General features: G+C 47.2%; 2 protein-coding genes across 5 annotated transcripts in view; one reads left to right on the top strand and one right to left on the bottom strand.

Moving 5' to 3' along the window:
- The first annotated feature begins 176 nt into the window (after positions 1-176).
- On the top strand, positions 177-6160 carry SBDS (SBDS ribosome maturation factor). The gene is made up of 5 exons (XM_028707456.2): positions 177-354; positions 1355-1484; positions 2041-2241; positions 3432-3596; positions 4420-6160. Exons 1-5 carry the CDS (start codon positions 227-229, stop codon positions 4546-4548), a joined length of 753 nt encoding a protein of 250 aa, XP_028563289.2. The 5' UTR covers positions 177-226; the 3' UTR covers positions 4549-6160.
- The window catches only part of LOC114585128 (merlin-like), a 30762-nt gene continuing 18727 nt past the window's right edge, over positions 5254-17288 (bottom strand). For 3 of the 4 annotated variants that reach the window (XM_028707452.2, XM_028707450.2, XM_028707454.2), the window contains 8 exons: positions 17002-17076; positions 15251-15364; positions 14622-14744; positions 13703-13920; positions 12939-13044; positions 11510-11637; positions 9997-10156; positions 5254-8156 (listed from right to left, as the gene is read on the bottom strand). In XM_028707452.2, the coding sequence (XP_028563285.2) occupies positions 7650-8156; positions 9997-10156; positions 11510-11637; positions 12939-13044; positions 13703-13920; positions 14622-14744; positions 15251-15364; positions 17002-17076 (1431 nt within the window). In that variant the 3' untranslated portion in view covers positions 5254-7649. The remainder of the gene's footprint in view (positions 8157-9996; positions 10157-11509; positions 11638-12938; positions 13045-13702; positions 13921-14621; positions 14745-15250; positions 15365-17001; positions 17077-17288) is intronic. The other variant, XM_028707453.2, reaches the window with a different exon arrangement.

Raw genomic sequence — 17288 nt, 5'->3', positions numbered from 1 at the left:
TGATTTCCCACCCGGACGGAAATCGGAAAGCACCCACACCAGGCGCTCTCGTCTCTCGCGAGCTCCGCCGCTACCTTCGCCACAATAAGGCGGAGGAGGAAAAGGCTCGTTCATTGGCCCTGGTTTGGCGTCCGTGGGCGGAGCCAGGAGGGGAGAGCGGTTGGTGCGCAGGCGCAGAGCGGCCATTGCTTCTGATAGCAACTGCGGGCTCATCTCCGTCGCCATCATGTCGATCTTCACACCCACCAACCAGATCCGCCTGACTAATGTGGCCGTGGTGCGCGTCAAGAAGGCAGGGAAGCGCTTCGAGATCGCCTGCTATCGGAACAAGGTCATGGGCTGGCGGAGCGGCACGTAAGTTGACCGGAAGCGGGGGCGGGGCACGGGCCGGAAACGAAGAGATTGAGATTGACAGATAAACAGCCTCCCAGAGTTGTGTTGACCTAATGGTTAAAACAGAGGGTTTCTGGGCATGCACAGAGTGCAAGGCAAATTCTTGTGCCTGCTTACCCACAGAGTTTTTCGATAGTATGCATTGTTATACTGATCGTTTATTACCCACCCTTCACCTAAGGTTCCAGGGCAGGTAAACAGCATTAAAGCTCAATATTAAAAACAGTTTAAAACAACATACAGCTTATTAATTAAAGTAACAGCAGCCATTGCTGTCGAAGCAAGCCTAATATGCAAATACCTAATCTTGGTATGGTTAAAACTGGAATTCATATCCGCAAGTGTAGTGTAGTGTAGTGGTTGGAGTATTGGACAAGGACCTGGGAGACCAGAGTTCAAATCCCCATTCAGCCATGAAGCTCACTGTGTGGGAGCCAGTCACGGTCTCTCAGCCTAACCCACCTCACAGGGTTATTGTGAGGATAAAAAGGAGAAGGGGAGAACTATGTACATGAGCTCCTTGGAAAAACAGGTGGGATATAAATGTAATAAAGAAATAATAAGATGCAGTGATGATCACCAACTTGGAGGGCTTTAAACGAGGGTTAGACAAACTCACGGAGGATAATATAGCCAGAGACTACTAGCCACAAAGGCTATGTTTTGCATCCACTGTTGGAGACAGTATGCCTCTGAGAACCAGTTGCTGGGGATCACAAGTGGAGAGAGCACTGCTGTTGCACTCAGGTCCTGCTTTCCATTAGGGCATCTGATGAGATCAGGATGCTGATCTCATGCCTTTGGCCTCATCCAGCAGAGTTCCTCTTAGGCAGTTTTGTAGTAGTTGCCACCTTAAAGTGCTGGCAAATGACTGACCATAATGTTCTTAGTATTTGCATCCAGTCCTCATGTGATTATTCTAGAATGTGCTTTACTAATTGGAAAAAAAAATATTTCTTAGGGAAAAGGACCTTGATGAAGTCCTGCAGACACACACCGTCTTTGTGAATGTCTCCAAGGGCCAAGTGGCAAAGAAGGAAGAGCTGGTCAAAGCCTTTGGTACAGAAGACCAGACAGAAATCTGCAAGATGGTAGGCTCTCAAGGTGTCTCTTGGGAGGCAGACAACATCCCCTCTCTTTCTCTTGTTAAAATGCCTTTGGGTCATCTTTAATGCCACAATGAGTACGCACAGTGGTCAGGCCTAGTTTGATAGTGGTGATGTCAAGCAACTTGGTTTGAAGTCAAATTGTGTGGGCAAAGGCATCGTGTTTTGCAAGACCTGACAATCATATAATTGGCGGCATCAGCAACCCCCCTTTCAGCCAGCCAGGCCCCATCTGTACGTGTATCTGTTCCACATCTGACATTGTATGTGGCAGGTATAGGGCTGAAATGGCCTCATGGACTAAATGGGGAGAACTGGTGGGCCACATTAGGCCCATAGGCTAGAAGTCCCCCCCACCACTACCCTAATACAGACTTGCAATTTCCCCTCAAAAAATTCAAGCTAGTCATTCTTCCAGGGCTTGGTGCGTGGGGTAACCTGTCTAGCTGTACCTGAACATTTCAGAAGACTGGACCAGATTTTTGCATCCTTTGAATCAGAAAAAGGCAGCATCCAAACACAAAGCTTCTCTTGCTTTCAGATTCTGGCCAAGGGAGAGCTGCAAGTGTCGGATAAAGAACGGCACACGCAGCTGGAGCAGATGTTTCGTGACATTGCAACCATTGTGGCAGAGAAATGTGTGAACCCAGAAACAAAGAGGCCGTACACAGTCATCCTCATTGAAAGAGCTATGAAGGATATTCACTACTCAGTCAAACCTGGAAAAAGCACCAAGCAGCAGGTAAGTGACTCCCATAGGAGACCATCTTATCTCTAGTGGTGTGCCATGCTAAGCTCCTGAATCAGTTTTATTTTCATTTAAGAGTATTTTATTTTAGCCTTTTGGGGGGCAAGCCCATAGGAAGTACCCATATTCCTGCTCCAACTTCTCCAAGTAGTTATCCTGCCTGAAACCCTGGAGAGCCACTGCCAGTCAGTGTAGACAAAAGATTGAATTTGTATAAAGCAGCTTCTTTTGTTAATTAGGAGCAGTGCAGTGATCTCTCCCTTGCTGCTCCTGAGCTGGGGAAGGAAGCCTACTGGAAGTGATTTACCTTCTACTCTTCCTGGGGGGCAAACAGTAGTCACTCTTAACGGAGCTTAACTAGAGACAGTGATTAAGTAGTTAAGTTTTGAACTAGGACTCAGGACATCCAGGTTCAGTTCCCTGCTAGGCCAGCCAATCCCTTTGTATCAGGTTTGTTGGGAAGAATAAAGGGGCAGAGGAGAGCTGCAGGTGCCAGGTGTGAGTTAGGGCAGCATAAGGATGAGCTATTGGACGTGGACCAGGGAACCAGTGCATTTTGTAATTTTATATATCGTGGAATTTTACATATCGTAACTTTGCTGTTATTTTTATTGATTACAAGTTTAGTAACGATTCATTGTAATTGCTCAGAATGAATTTCTGTGTGATTATTATTTGCCGATATTTTGAGAGAGAATTTTATTGTGTAAGGTTACATTCTAAATGGATTACTGTTTCTTTACTTGATATGTTATTTATTTTAAAGTCATGTTTTTAATTATGGTTTATTGACTTCAGATCAGATTGCTGTAGGATGTGTGATCTTTGCTGTATATTTTGTACACTGGTACCTCTAGTTGCAGACACGATCTGTTCCGGGGAACCGTTCACACCCCAAAAAGTCTGCAACTAGAGCGGCACTTCAGTGTAGGCACAGAGCGCAATAGAGCGCTTCTGCGCATGTGCGAAGCGCACAGAACGCTTCTGCGCGTATGGAGAAACCCAGAAGTATACACTTCCGGGTTTGCCGGGTTTGCAAGCCGAAAAGAGACAACATCAACCTAATGCAACAAGAGGTATGACTGTATTCTGTGTGGCTTGTAAAGTGTGAAGGCCTTGCTTTTGAAGCGTCAGAGCCCACTGTCCCTCAGTTGGACAAGTAAGCCTCTTGATTTTCCCCGTAGGCCTTGGAGGTAATCAAGCAGCTGAAGGAGACTATGCAGATTGAGCGGGCGCACATGCGTCTCCGCTTTGTCCTCCCCCGGAAAGAGGGGAAGAGGCTGAAAGAGAAGCTGAAGCCCCTGATCAAAGTAATCGAGAGTGAGGATTTTGACGAGCAGCTGGAAATTGTAAGTCAGATACATTTTCTGGAGGGGGAGGGGAGGTAAGTGATTCCTCTGGGATCCCTGATCACATGCAAGGAGCCGTAGAGATGGGGAGTCACCTTTACAGCCTAGCCATTTGCATCTTGGCTTGTGAGGGGGCCCAGTGGATTCAGTAGGGCCTTCTGCTGGGTAAATCAGTATAAGATTGTATCCATAGGCCATACCAATCAATGAACGGTTGTGAAGATTTTTAGCAAATGTTAGAAGAGCCCTGCTGGATCAAGCCTGTGGTGCATCTAGTCCAGCATCCCATTCTCACAGTGGCCAGCCAGGTGCCTGTGAGATACCAGCAAGCAGGATTTGAGCCCAAGAGCATTTTTTGTCTCCTGCGGTTTCCAGCAACTGGTGTTCAGAAGCATTGCTGCCTTCAACTGTGGAGGCAGAGCAGAGGCATCATTGGGTGCCGCAGTCACTATTGGTGTATTCCCTCACCTGGTGCCTGCCCTTCAAGTGTTGTTGGACTACAGTTCCCATCAGCCCCATCTAGTCCTTCATACTGTGTGAAATTCACAGCTGCTAAATGTGGGTGGTGGATGGCTAGTGGCTTAGATGACTTTAATTCCCTTTGAAACATATTTGAGGAGGATTCTGCAGGTGGCTGAATGGAAGCTCCTACTCAGAGGCTGCTGCTTGGGCAGAACGGAACAGCCTTTTTTGTGGGCTTCTTGGCGGCATCTGGCTGGCTGCTGTCAGACACAGGGTGGAGGGCTAGGTGAAGCTACCTGGATCTGACCCAGCCAAGCATTTCTCCATGAGACGCAACCTGATGCAAATGCCAATGTTACAGGTGTGCCTTGTGGATCCTGGCTGCTTCCGGGAGATTGACGAGTTGATTCGGTGTGAGACTAAAGGCAAAGGGACCCTTGAAGTGCTCAGCCTGAAAGATGTGGAAGAAGGGGATGAGCGCCTGGAGTAGCCGCCGACCAATCCCACCCCAACCCCAGCAAGAACTGTATTAAAGGCTCCCTCTCGTCGCCTGTTTGTGGGTTGACCTTTGCTATTTTCCCAATTCTTGTTTGAGCTTTTCTTTGGGTGTTAATCCCACACCAACCTTGGTGAGTGGTTGCATTTTAAGGCAATTTGGAGAATAAGAACCTTCTCATTTGACTCGAAAGGTGGGAAGCCCTTCCTAGTCAGGTTGGTTCTGCTGGGACTATTTCCTTGTTCTTTGAATGCTTAGCTGCAGGGGGTCAAGGGTCCACAAAAGACCAAAACATCTTTCCTTAAAGACTGAAGAACTGCAGCAGGCTGTGAGCTGGGACCGCCACTTGTCAGAGAAGACACTGACCATAGCCACTAAAAATAAATAAATGGAAAAGCAAGCATTGGCAGGCCTGATTCTGCCACAGCCTTAGTATGCAGCCCCCCTTCCCAGTTGCCTTTTCGTTGCCTGCTGTGAAGGGCAGTGACAAGAGAATGTTGAACGCGGTCTTCTGTGCGTGTACTTGGAAGCAGCTTGTGGGTTGCTGGGCCAGGAGGAAGATCTGTGTGCCCAGCCTTCTGCAGCTGGTTTTGAGTTCCAGCAGCACCACCGTATGCTTTTAGTGGCTGCGGAGTCATTGTTTATGTTGAGGGACCCGTCAAAGCACTGACCAGACACAGAAAAGCCAAGCTCCAGAAATAATTGTTCAGATAATTTATTTTGGAAAAAAGAAAATTATATTTACAATAACTTAAAATATAGAAATCAGTATTTATTTCATAGATCAGCCTCTTGATCTAGCAAAAGGCCCAGCCTGGGCTCCAGTGACTCTCTACCCTTCCCTTGAGTTCTTTCCATTCATTGTACCAACTGATGGTTTGGCAAATAGACCACACAGGTAAAGACAATTTAGGTGCCAAGTAGAAATTGCCAGGAGGCCCTTAATTTCCTGTAGATAAGTTTGGGGTTACAGTCATATTCCACCCCCCAAAAAAAGCATTTCCTGCCTGAGTTCATGTCATTCTCTAGCTCTCTGCAGAGAACGAAGTGCTGACTCTTTGCAGGCACCTCTTTGGGAGCCGCTGCACCTTTAACCTCAGATACTAGACACTAAGAAAGAGAACTTTATAAGGCAAGACATTGTTTTTTCCTTCTAATGTTGCACTGGTGAGATGCCATGAAAGTATGTTTTATGCATGAAATAGGGAAGAGTCACCCTGATGTCATCCGTCCCCCATCCCTGTTATGGGTGCTGCTGAATAGGGAACACCTGTGGGCCTCCATATGATGGTGCCGTGCTTGTTGGTCCCTGTGAGCCTCAGCCATCATTGCCGAGTAAGGTCAAAGATGCAGAGAGTTGTCCAGCAACCCCTGAAGGGCTGTAGTTTCTCCATCCCTGCCTGCTCTTAAGGAACACAGACACAGCTCCCCAGCTTTTGGGGGGGGCAGACGCTGGCTAGAAAGAGAACTGATTCCTCCACGTTGCATTGTTTGTGAGTGCAGAGGGGAGCTTCTGATGAGAGACTTGTGTTATTTTGGCCTTTGCAAAATATAAAATGCAGAATCTTCGCATTGGATACTGACATTAAAATTAGCTTTCTGCTAACTCCTCTTCCTCCGTCTTTTGTTCCAAGCCTCTTCCTTTGTGACTGTTTACAAACCCTAACCCTTGACTGAATGGCTGATATGCAGATTCTAACTAAGCAGTTCCTTCCCTGTGCATGTTTACTCAAGGACAGGTCTTGGTTTGTTTCTATAACCCTAGATGCTTACTCCCAAGTAAGCCCCACTGAAAAGAATGGGAGTTACTTCTAAGTGGGCACGCTTAGGATCAGCCTTCTCACAATCTGGTCCCCTCTATGAAAGGGGCTACAACTCCCATTCCAAGAAAGATTTCTAAAACGTGTTAAAGCCCACATCAGCTTGGGAATGCATTTGCATATGGCATAGTCCTTTTAAACCGCTTTTAGTTAACTAGGAGATTTTTGCATTTCAAGTTTTGTCCCTTAATTCAAAGCCCTTTGTCATCTTTTAATTTTTTTAAAATGGCATTAATAATAGCTGCAGAATTCTCTACATTCATCACAATACTTGTGAACATAACCATCCACACAGATTCCTAAATGCACAGGACCTGATTCAGTTAAGTTCTGATTACAGCCCCTTTGCTTTTCAGTGGAACACGGAGCTGGTCACAACAAACAGCTTTCAGTTCTTAGAAGGTAAGTCCCACTATGTTCAGTGGGACTTATTTCCAAGTAAGCTTAATTGATGATTTAGTCGCAACTAACTTTAGCCAAACTGGGGCCATACCTTAATTATTATAGAACTGTGTGTAAGTGTACCTATTGAAATGCTGAGTCACCACTAAATACATGAAGTTTTATTATACCTTCAGGTTGATACCTAAGGTGTGGTGGGCAGCCCTACCCACCTCTGGTGCATCCAGTATCACCAGATTTGCTTTTGAAGGCCTGGGAACCAAAGTAGGGCACAGATGTGGCAGGTTTCTACAACAGTCTAGGATCTGAGAGTAGCCTTTAGACTTCCTCAAAACAAATGGTGACCAAGCTGCAGGCAGTCGCCTTAAGGCGCTTCAGATATAGATCACGTCTGTTTTGTGTTGTTGTACCTGAGTGGAGATAGAAAATAAAGTTATTTAAGCTTGAAAAAGCAGGTGTAGTTCAGGATTTGGAACTGAAAAGACATAGAAACATTTTTTGAAAGCCACAGGTAATCTTATGTACACAAAGATAGCCACTAGATTGCTTTAAGGAAGGAATGGATGAGGGATGGGGAACCTGGGGACCTCTGGATGTTGTTGGACTCAAACTCCCATCACTCTTCAGGTAGCATGGCCAGTGTTTAAGAATGAAGGGAGCTGAAGGCCAGCAACATCTACAGCAAGCGTGGGAAGCCTTTGGCCCTCCAGATGTTGCCAGACTACATCTACAAACTACAAGTGTGGCCAATTGCCAGGGATGATGGGAGTTGTGGTTCAGCAACATCTGGAGTGCCGAAGGTTCCCCACATTTGATCTCATGAAACCAACAAGTTCTCCATCCCTGGATTAGCCAAATCCATAGAGGACAGGCCTATCGATGGCTGTTAACCACAAGAGCTACAGTAAGTGGACCCTTCATGTTCAGAGGCAATATACCTGAGTGCCCATGTGCTGGAACCACACAAAAGGGTGAGCCATGATCTTCAGGCCTGACACATGAGCACTCAGCAGCACCTGCCCAAAAGCTTTCATTGGAAATAGTGTCACACTCCATGGGAATTTGCGCCCTGATTCTGCGCACCAGGTTTTGTGTGAATATCTCAGTCAAAATAGCACATAAGCAGCCCAAGAGAGCAGCTGGCAAATAAGACACAATTTGAACCAGGAAGTGTAGAAGGTTGCCAAGCTCAGTTACCTTAATGTGCTTCCTTATACCTGTGCCCACATTACTGGCAGCCAGGGCGTCTATCTCAAAAGAGGGTTTCTCCGCTGGCGTTCTGGGCAGAGAGCCGTTGGTCACGTTGAGCGGGCACGGTACAAAAGGCTGCTGCAGGCTGTCCAACAAGTCCACTTCAAAGGGGTTCATCCACAATGGAGTCTTAGAAAAACAACACGCACATTGGCCATTAACATCCTGCTAAAATCAGGGTGCATCCATACTGCATCCATTTTGAACCATTTTAGTCTGTTTGATTCTCATGACTCCCTGCTCAAAAATAGACTCCAGGGAACTGTAGTTCTGTGAAGGCACCAAGCACTCAATTTTCTACAAAAGAGATGCTCAGCTCCTTCACAAGCAGGCTCAAACCCTAGAAAGTTTCTGCTAGTCAATGTAGATGCTACAGAGCTGGATCTCACTGTGTATGGCAGCTTCCTGGTTCAAAGAGTAGGGAAGCAAAAATAGGAACCCAGGAAGCTGCCTTATACTGAGTATAAGACCTTTGGCCCATCTAGCTCTGCATTGTCTACACAGACAATGTGGCAACGGCCCTCCAGGGTTTCAGACAAGTGAATCCCCATCCATACCTAGAGACTTTGGGGGTTAAACCTGGGATCTTCTGCATGCAAAGCTTATGCTCTACCAGTGAGCTATGGACCTGTCCCTTTAAAATGACTTCTTCCCCTTATGTTCAAGGATTCCATGGTTAGGTCTCAGCCAGGTCCTGCTAGGGACCAGGTTGGTGTCTTTCCCTAGAATGCCACCCTCAAAAGCACATCAGTGCCACAGAGAAGAGGCTGCAATATTAGTTCTCAGTATAAATGCAGCTGACATTGCTAGATACTTAAAAGGCTCGGGTCAAGGCACTTGGCACAAATTGACTCTGAGCATCTTAAGGCAGTATGCAGCAAGGTCTCTCCAGTGCATCCCAGCAAAGCTTTTAAAATGGTTAAAAAGAGCAGGGGAAGTGCAGGCGATCTGGGGCCCAGTGCAAACAAATTCTGGGATTAAGCCCCATAAGCTACCACCAAACTGTCCCTGGGGGCTCACTTAGCAGCAGCTCAAGAAAAATGCAGATAATTGCGCTCACTGTCCCTGCTACATTACCAGCTGGATTCTACCACCTTCCCAGTGATGCCAGCTGATGGACTGGTGAGCATGGCTTGGGGAGCGGGGCTAACCTTTGTGGGCTAGACCCCCTTCATGTGTCAAGATTGGCCCACAGACCAGAGGTTTCCCAGCCCTGTGGTAACAAGTTACTGTGCTATATTTTGCATACAGTTTAATTATATTTTTAAATTTGTTTTTAATGCTGTGTTTTAATGCTGTAGCCTGCCCTGGGACCTTAGGGTGAAGGGCAGGTAATAAATAATAATAATAAATAATAATCTTGCATTTCATTCCTTTCTGGTTTTACTGCTTTCTCTCACACACAATCCTATCTCTTAGAACCATGTGCATAACAGAGAACAACACTTTATAACAGGGGTATCCAACAGGTTGATTGCAATCTAGTGATTGATCGCGGGGTGATTGCGATCCAGTGATTGTGACCCCCCCAATGGCTCCCCCCATTCCAAAAATATATTTAAAAAGCTCAACAACTTTGGGTCATCCTCCCCTAAAAAAAATCTCAGCAACTTTGACAGGTAGATCACTGCCAGTTATTTTATAGTGGGAGTAGATCGAAGTCTCTTGAAAGTTTGACACCCCTGTTTTATAAGATGCACAAAGTGGACTCTAGTCCACAAGACACAATTTCTTAAGGTGCCGCAAGACTCTTCTTGATTTTGCTGCAACAGGCTACCCCTCTGGAAATTAAGGATGCCTGAGCTGTTCCTGTTTTGCCTGGCATCCTGCTCGCTGCAGGCAGCTCACCACCATCACCACTGGCGACAGCCAAACACCAGGCCCAAGAGACCTCTTGCCTGTTCCAGCACAAGCCTTTCCATATACATTAGAAAAATCTGGGAAATAAAACACTTGGCTGCAGTCCAACCTTGCACATCTTCCCCGAGGAACGGCCCAGCGACCCGAGGACTTCGCTCCAGTGCGAGAGGAAGCCTGCGTGTCTCTCTTCAACTTTCAGGGCGTGGATTTCGGACTTGAGTTCTTTCAGCCGATCCTCAAACTTCCTGCTCTTATCCAGGTAATCTAATCTGGGTGGTGGTGGAGGGGAACAGACAAACACAAAACGTTTAGGACTGCCTGCATCTGTCTGTTTGGTTGACAATATTTGGTAAGTAAAAGGGGAGGACAAAAGTGTGGAGAAAGTGCACTCCCACTCTTAAAATCATAAAGTTGAAAGGGACCCCAAGGGTAATCTAGTCCAACCCCTGCAATTAATACTAATTGTGTAATAATACAGTTGTACCTCAGCTCCCAAACACCTTGGGAGTCTAACATTCCGGCTCCCGAACGATTGAAAACCGGGAGTGTTTTCAGACATTCTTTTGGAAGCCGAACGTTCGACAGGGCTTCCACAGCTTCCGATTGGCTGCAGGAGCTTCCTACAGCCAATCAGAAGCCACTCTTTAGAAGTCAAACGTTTTGGAAGTTGAATAGACTTACGGAATGGATGCTGTTCGACTTCCAAGGTACGACTGTAATACAATACAGGGCAGTCAGTGAATCTGAATGTCAGAAGCTTCAAGGCAGACAAAAGGTGGAACTCCTTGACAAAGAGCATTGTGAAACTAGGGGATTCTCTGCCACAAGATGTAGTGACAGCCACCAACTCTGACAGCTTCAAACAGGTGGGTAGACAAGTTCATGGAGGGGATATTGCTGTCCATGGCAACTAGACACAATGGCTGTGTTCTCCCGCCCCGTTGGAGGCAGTATGCCTCTGAGTATGAGTTGCTGGGAATCACAAGTGGGGAGAGTCCTGCTGTTGCATTCAGGTGATGCTCACAGGCTTCCCTTACGGGGTCCTTGCTGCGGGATCACATTCATCCAGTGCTTTACAAACTGCACTGGCTCCCAGTGGAGCACAGGGTCAGGTTTAAGGTGCTGGTTTTGACCTTTAAAGCTCTATGCAGCCTAGGACCCTCATACCTACGGGACCGCCTCTCCTGGTATGCCCCGCGGAGGACCTTAAGGTCCACAAATGACAACATTTTGCAGGTCCCAGTCCACAAGGTGGTTAGGTTGGTCTCAACTAGGGCCAGGGCCTTTTCAGTACTGGCCCCGACTTGGTGGAACGCTCTGTCACAAGAGACTAGGGTCCTGCGGGATTTGACATCTTTCTGCAGGGCCTGCAAGACAGAGCTGTTCCACCTGGCCTTTGGTTTGGACTCAGTCTGACCCTTATGTTTCATTCCACTTATGGTTTTGACTTTTAAAATGAGACTGCATTTTAAATTGCATTTTAACCTGTATTTTAATTTTCTTCTTCTTTTTTCTTATTATGTTTTTATTCATGTTAGCCACCCCGAGTCCGGCTCTGGCCAGGGAGGGCGGGGTATAAATAAAATTTATTATTATTTATTATTATTATTTCCAGTTCCTACCTCTCTCGCTCTATCTCCAAGGAAAGCCTCTTCAAGTCAATGTCCCTTAAATCCAGTTTTATGGATACTTTGTCAGGGCAGGCATCCCTGGCATCAGCGGAGGAGGGCTGGGTGCCCTTGGCAGCATTCTGGTGACAAAACAGAGAGGAAGGGTTTGAAACATCATCTGAAACCCGGAAGGCTTTTAGGCAGAACAGTTTTTAAGGGGACAGTAGTGGTTATGGCATTCAACTAGGACCTGGGAGACCAGGGCTCAGGTCCCCACTCAGCCATGAAGTTCACTGGGTGACCTTGGTCCAGTCACAGTCTCTCAGCCTAACCAACCTCACAGGGTTATGGTGGGGATTAAATGAGGAGGGGGTAGAACAATGGACCCCACCTTGAGCTCCTTTGCAAAAAAGATGAGATATAAATGCAATAAATAAAAATACACTGAGTGGGCACAGAACATCTTCTAGGAAAGACAGTCTTGGGTGATGAAAATTCTGATTCAGGCTCATAATGCCCCACCTGTGGCACTTGTGTCTGGAGCCTGGTGCCAAGTCCAGGGACAGGTTCCAGTTCTGGCCTGCAAAGGGGCTTTAAGACCCGCTGGATGGACAGAGACTGGCTTAGGAACATACAAGCCACCTCAGCCACTTTGATCTGGAGAACTGGCCTTTTGCCTGCTGTCCGAACAAGTTAACATCTTGCTCAGAACTGTGACCACATACATTGGCTATAAACACTGATAAGAGGGAGCAGCCAGGTTGGCTCATTTCATAAAAATCGCTTAGAGAGCTACCTGCATATTTTGCTTCATAGCTTTCTTCTAATATTGGCTACAGAATTACTTTTTAAAAATGAGAACACTGACATTTTGACATGAATGCTAGCTGCAGCGAGCATTTTAATAGCCCAGCAAGGAAAGACGTTGAAAAAAAATCTGCATTTTTCTGTGTAGTATAAGAACTTGTGGCTATTGTGGAAAGAACTGCACATAAACTGCATGTTTCCAGGTGGAGGATGGAGGATCCAGAATGCTTTTATGTCATCCGGTGGGATTGTATTTCCTCTGCTTCAGACTTAGATGCTTATTATTATTATTATTATTTATTAGTAAAATATAAAAACATAATAAAACATCAGACATTAAAAACTTCCCTATACAGGGCTGTCTTCAAATGTCTTCACCAGCTCAGGAAATATGGATGTCTCAATTTAGATGGTATGCAGCCATTTCTTTCTCTTGTTATTTATTTATTGCTTGTTTGCTTTGTATATGGTATGATGTAATACCCTGCTCCCACACTTTTGCTTTGTTAATAATGGTAATAAAGGAAATGTTAAAAAAGAATGCAAAATCTTGGGAACTTGCCCAGAGGGGCAATAAAAGCCATTGCAGGTGCCTTAGCAAACCCCACACTTCCCTACCAAGAGCAAAACTTACAGAAGGAGGATTGAGCTTGCCAACATCCTGGAGTTTCTGCCTGGCTTTTTCCTCTGCATTTCTGGCTTCCTGCAAGTCCTGTTTCAGATGTTCAGCTTCCTTAGCCCTGCCGACCAAGAACCACCACCATCAGTGCTCAAGCAACCCCACAATGCTAAACTGATGCACTGGGAATTGCCACAGGCCCTACGTAATTTTCCATGCTTTTATTGATAAATATTCATAAATCTGTCAGCTGCCTAAGTGGTGCATAATTTGTATGAAATAATAATATCAAAATACATATTTTCTCACTAAGTTATTTAAGTACATATTTTATCTCAATGTATGCCTTTCTAGATATAGTTTATTGAAAAACATTTTTAATGCATTTTGGTACATATCTTGGAGCCAGGAAGAGAGTTGCAAAATTCAAAGAAGTGCAAAATCCAAAGGATAATGACATTCCAATCCATGTATTAGTCTGGGAGGTGAGAATTAGCACTATTCATTTTAAAAAAAGCAGGCTGGGTCAGCTGGATTAATCCTGAGAAAGACATCGAGCTGAAAGAGGAAGTGGGAAAGAGTGCCACTTTTTCAACTTCCTCCTTCCTCTGTGTACTTTTCAAGGGGACATCACAAACAAACCTGATCAAACCTGAAAGAAGGGCTCAAGGAAATGCCCTCCAAAGGCAGAAAAACGTGTTGGAGGCCATCCTAAGCAGCGTCCGGCCAGCCCCAGAAGCCCCAAAGCCCACTGAGCATCCCGCCCCAGGCCTCATCACCTTCGGTCCGATTCTTTCACCAGCTTCATGGCAATCAGTTCTGCCTCCCGCATCTTGTGCTCCATCAGAAGCTTCTCTTCCTTGGTTTTCAAGGCGGCCATCTCCAGGCGGTGACGCTCCTGTTCAGCCTCGGCGGCATTCTGGGCCAGGAGCTTGGCCTCCTCCTCAGCGATCTGGGCCTTCTCGGCCAACAGCTCTGCCGCTGCCTCCGAACGGCGCTGAAGAGGGATTTTGTATTGAAAAGATAAAATGCACTCAATAATGACGAGAGACCTGGGCATTCGGGAGTCGCACTGGGACTGGAGCTGCCGGAGCCTGCTAAGCGCCCGTAGCTGCTCCTCAGCCTGTTGGGCAATCGGCATGGCGATTGGGGGAATCAGTGGTGGCAGACAGTGGACAACAATCACCTGCTCACCCCACCAAAAAAGGTCAATAGCTCATGGCAATCGCCTGAAAAAAGCTCAACAACTTACGTTGAGCCACCAATTCTCCAGATTTTTACTTCTTGAAATATGGCAACCCTAGGCCCCATTGTGGGACGCGGGTGGCGCTGTGGGTTAAACCACAGAGCCTAGGACTTGCTGATCAGAAGGTAGGCAGTTCAAATCCCCGCGACGGGGTGAGCTCCCGTTTCTCGGTCCCTGCTCCTGCCAACCTAGCAGTTCGAAAGCACGTCAAAGTGCAAGTAGATAAACAGGAACCGCTCCAGCAGGAAGGTAAACGGCGTTTCCATGCGCTGCTCTGGTTCGCCAGAAGCGGCTTCGTCATGCTGGCCACATGACCTGGAAGCTGTACGCCGGCTCCCTCGGCCAATAAAGCGAGATGAGCGCTGCAACCCCAGAGTCAGCCAAGACTGGACCTAATGGTCAGGGGTCCCTTTACCTTTACCTTTAGGCCCCATTGCCATGGCAATGCTCACCAAAGCCTCATTGGCTTGCCGGGCCTTGTCTTCCACCTCAAAAAGGCGCCGCTCCAACTCCTCCTTCGCCCGCTCAGCCTCTTCCCGCAGTTGCTTCTCCCTGGCCAGGCGCTGGTGCTCCATCTGGGGAAATGGGCAAGGCTGACCATGAGCAGAGCCGCTTCACAGGAACGTTGTGCAGCCCCCTGAGCCAACAGCTACAATGCCCATCTTAATCTTGCCTCTCCCCTACCAAACACTACATTCTTTATTCATTTATATACCGTCTGTATGCCAGAATGGATTCCATGCTATGAGCTGTAATATATCATGAAAGCCTCCTTGCAAATAAGTCCACCAAAAGTGGTTGCCATATTTGACTTCTTTCAGTTTTTCTGTTCCAGTATTCTTCCAACCAAGACGCCCCACATGGTTCCCACCTGCTCATTCTACCCTCCCAACCACCCTGTGAGGTAGGCGAGAGAGAGAGAGAGAGAGAGAGAGAGAGAGAGAGAGAAGGGGTGGATGGAGGGTGTGACCTTCTCACAGTCAGCCAATGAGCTTTCCGGCCCAGGAGAGATCTCCACAAAGAGGCAGCGGGTAGAAGCTTTGCGATAACGTTTGAAGCAGATGTTCCCCCAAAAGCTCACCTTCTTCCTTGCTTTCTCCTCCCGAGCTTGCGCTTTCATTTGCTGGATCTCGATGGGGTCCACTCGCCTCCTCCTCATAAACAAGTCGTGGTTTCCAATGAACAGCTGCATGATCTGCGGGAAAGGAAGGCAAGTGTAACCCTCGCTGGATCCCACATCATCCAGCATCCTAATTTTCACAATGGCCAGCTGGAGATACATCTGGGAAGCTCACAAGCAGGGTGCAAATGCAACTGACTCCCCACCCCCCATGTTGTGATCCCTGAACCACACCCCACATAGGACCCTGAGGAAAATACAGGCTGCCCCATTCAGTGGACGAACCTTAGCACCTCCTATTCTGGTCTGAAGAGGTTGCCTTCCTCAGTCAGAGGATGAGTCTCCACTAACATCACCATCCCTTCCACATCATGAAAGCCAGGGCTTCCTTGCAGACGAGGGCCCTTCAAGACAGCATAGCCAACTCCTCCGAGGAAGTGCTGTTGCCGGTTACAGGACAGGCCTCAACACTCTGCTGAGACAACGTCTCCCAAGCGCTCGGCTCGCAAGGCCCGCTGGGAGCTGGCTGTGGTCCTGACTTTACCCAGCTCAGCAAGCCCAGAAGAATATAACGTAAGAGCATCAGAAGAGTCTGCTGGATCAGGCCAAGGGCCCATCTACTCCAGCATCCTGTTCTCACAGGGACCAACCAGATGCCCATTGTGGGAAGTCTGGAAGCAGGATTTGAGCACAAAAGCACTCTCCCCTCCTGTGGTTTCCAACAACTGGTATTCAGAAGCATTGCTGCCTCTGACTGTAGAGCCAGGACATAGCTATCATGGCTAGCAGCCATCAATAGACCTCTCCTCCATGAATTTGTCTAATCTTTTAAAGCCGTCTAGGCTGGTGGCGATCACTTCCTCCTGTGGGAGGGAGTTCCATAGTTTAACTATGCACTGCGTGAAGAAGAAACTGGTTTGACAGCTTTTGCTTCCCCTGTGAGACCCAACCCCAATGGCACACGATACCCTGTTGGTGATCCTACAGCCCCGCCATTCAGAGGTGCTTGGAAGCTCAGTTGAGCTAAACTAGGGTTGCCATACGTTCGTCATTTCCTGGGCATAGCTGGGATTCGGTCATCGGAAACAGTGTCTGGGTGAAAACCTCAACAACTTTTGTGCCCATATTTTCACTTTTTGAAATATGGCAACCCTAACTAGAGATCCATCTAATTCCGCATTTATTGGGTTTCCAACAGCCATCATCCTGATGCCCCAGGGAAGTGCACAGGCAGGGCTCAAAGGTGATGGCCATCCCATTAGACCTCACCATGCATGTAGTTCCTATTGCCCTAAGCTCTGACTAAAGCCGTGGTTCCCAACGTGGGGTCCACGCCCCACAGGGGGGCAATTTGAGAATGAGTTATTAACAGTAAATGGCCTTTTAGGCTTCCTCCACGTGAATAGGAGTTCACATTTTGAATAATAAGAATTATATGTCAATGGGGGGCGGTGTCAGGATTTTAGAGATGCTTAGGTAGGGCATGGCCAAAAAAGGTTGCGAACCACTGACTAAAGGATCCTGATGAGACAGCGAGACAGAGGCCTATGTGACCACATGCTTACAGACCAATTCTAAGCTCATGACTCCCCTGGTGAGCCTGAATTTATCTCTGTCCCTCCCGTCCTTCCAAAGGCACCAAGAGATCAGCTTCTGCTTCCTTCCTACAGAGGGAACCACCCTGAAGGAGACAGCCAAAAGGAAACCCTCACCTGTTTGTTGACTTTTGGCTGTGAGGAGAAGAACTTAAAGACTTCGGCCTTCTTGTCAATGGGCTTAATTGTGAGCTAGAGAGAGATAGAGAGCAAAAGGATATACAGGTGATCTTCATCACTTCATTCACATGCAAAGCATTTATGTGACTGAAGCACTGCTTTCCCATAATTAGATGCAAGTGGAATAATAAAAAAGAGGGTCCACACAGCATTTACCATAGACCAGTGATTCCCAAAGTGGGGGGGTACTGCCCCCTGGCGGCTCAGTGGGGTTACCTGGGGGC

This window comes from Podarcis muralis, chromosome 15, assembly GCF_964188315.1.
Source record: "Podarcis muralis chromosome 15, rPodMur119.hap1.1, whole genome shotgun sequence".
Lineage (NCBI taxonomy): Eukaryota > Metazoa > Chordata > Lepidosauria > Squamata > Lacertidae > Podarcis > Podarcis muralis.
Note: the sequence above shows the minus strand (reverse complement) of the source record. Positions and strands in the feature narration are given on the sequence as shown.

Coding starts and splice junctions, on each gene's coding strand:
- SBDS (XM_028707456.2), top strand. CDS start 227: ATGTCGATCTTCACACCCACCAACCAGATCCGCCTGACTAATGTGGCC. Junction 2,242..3,431: donor GAAAAAGCACCAAGCAGCAG/GTAAGTGACTCC, acceptor TTTTCCCCGTAG/GCCTTGGAGGTAATCAAGCA. Junction 3,597..4,419: donor TTGACGAGCAGCTGGAAATT/GTAAGTCAGATA, acceptor CCAATGTTACAG/GTGTGCCTTGTGGATCCTGG.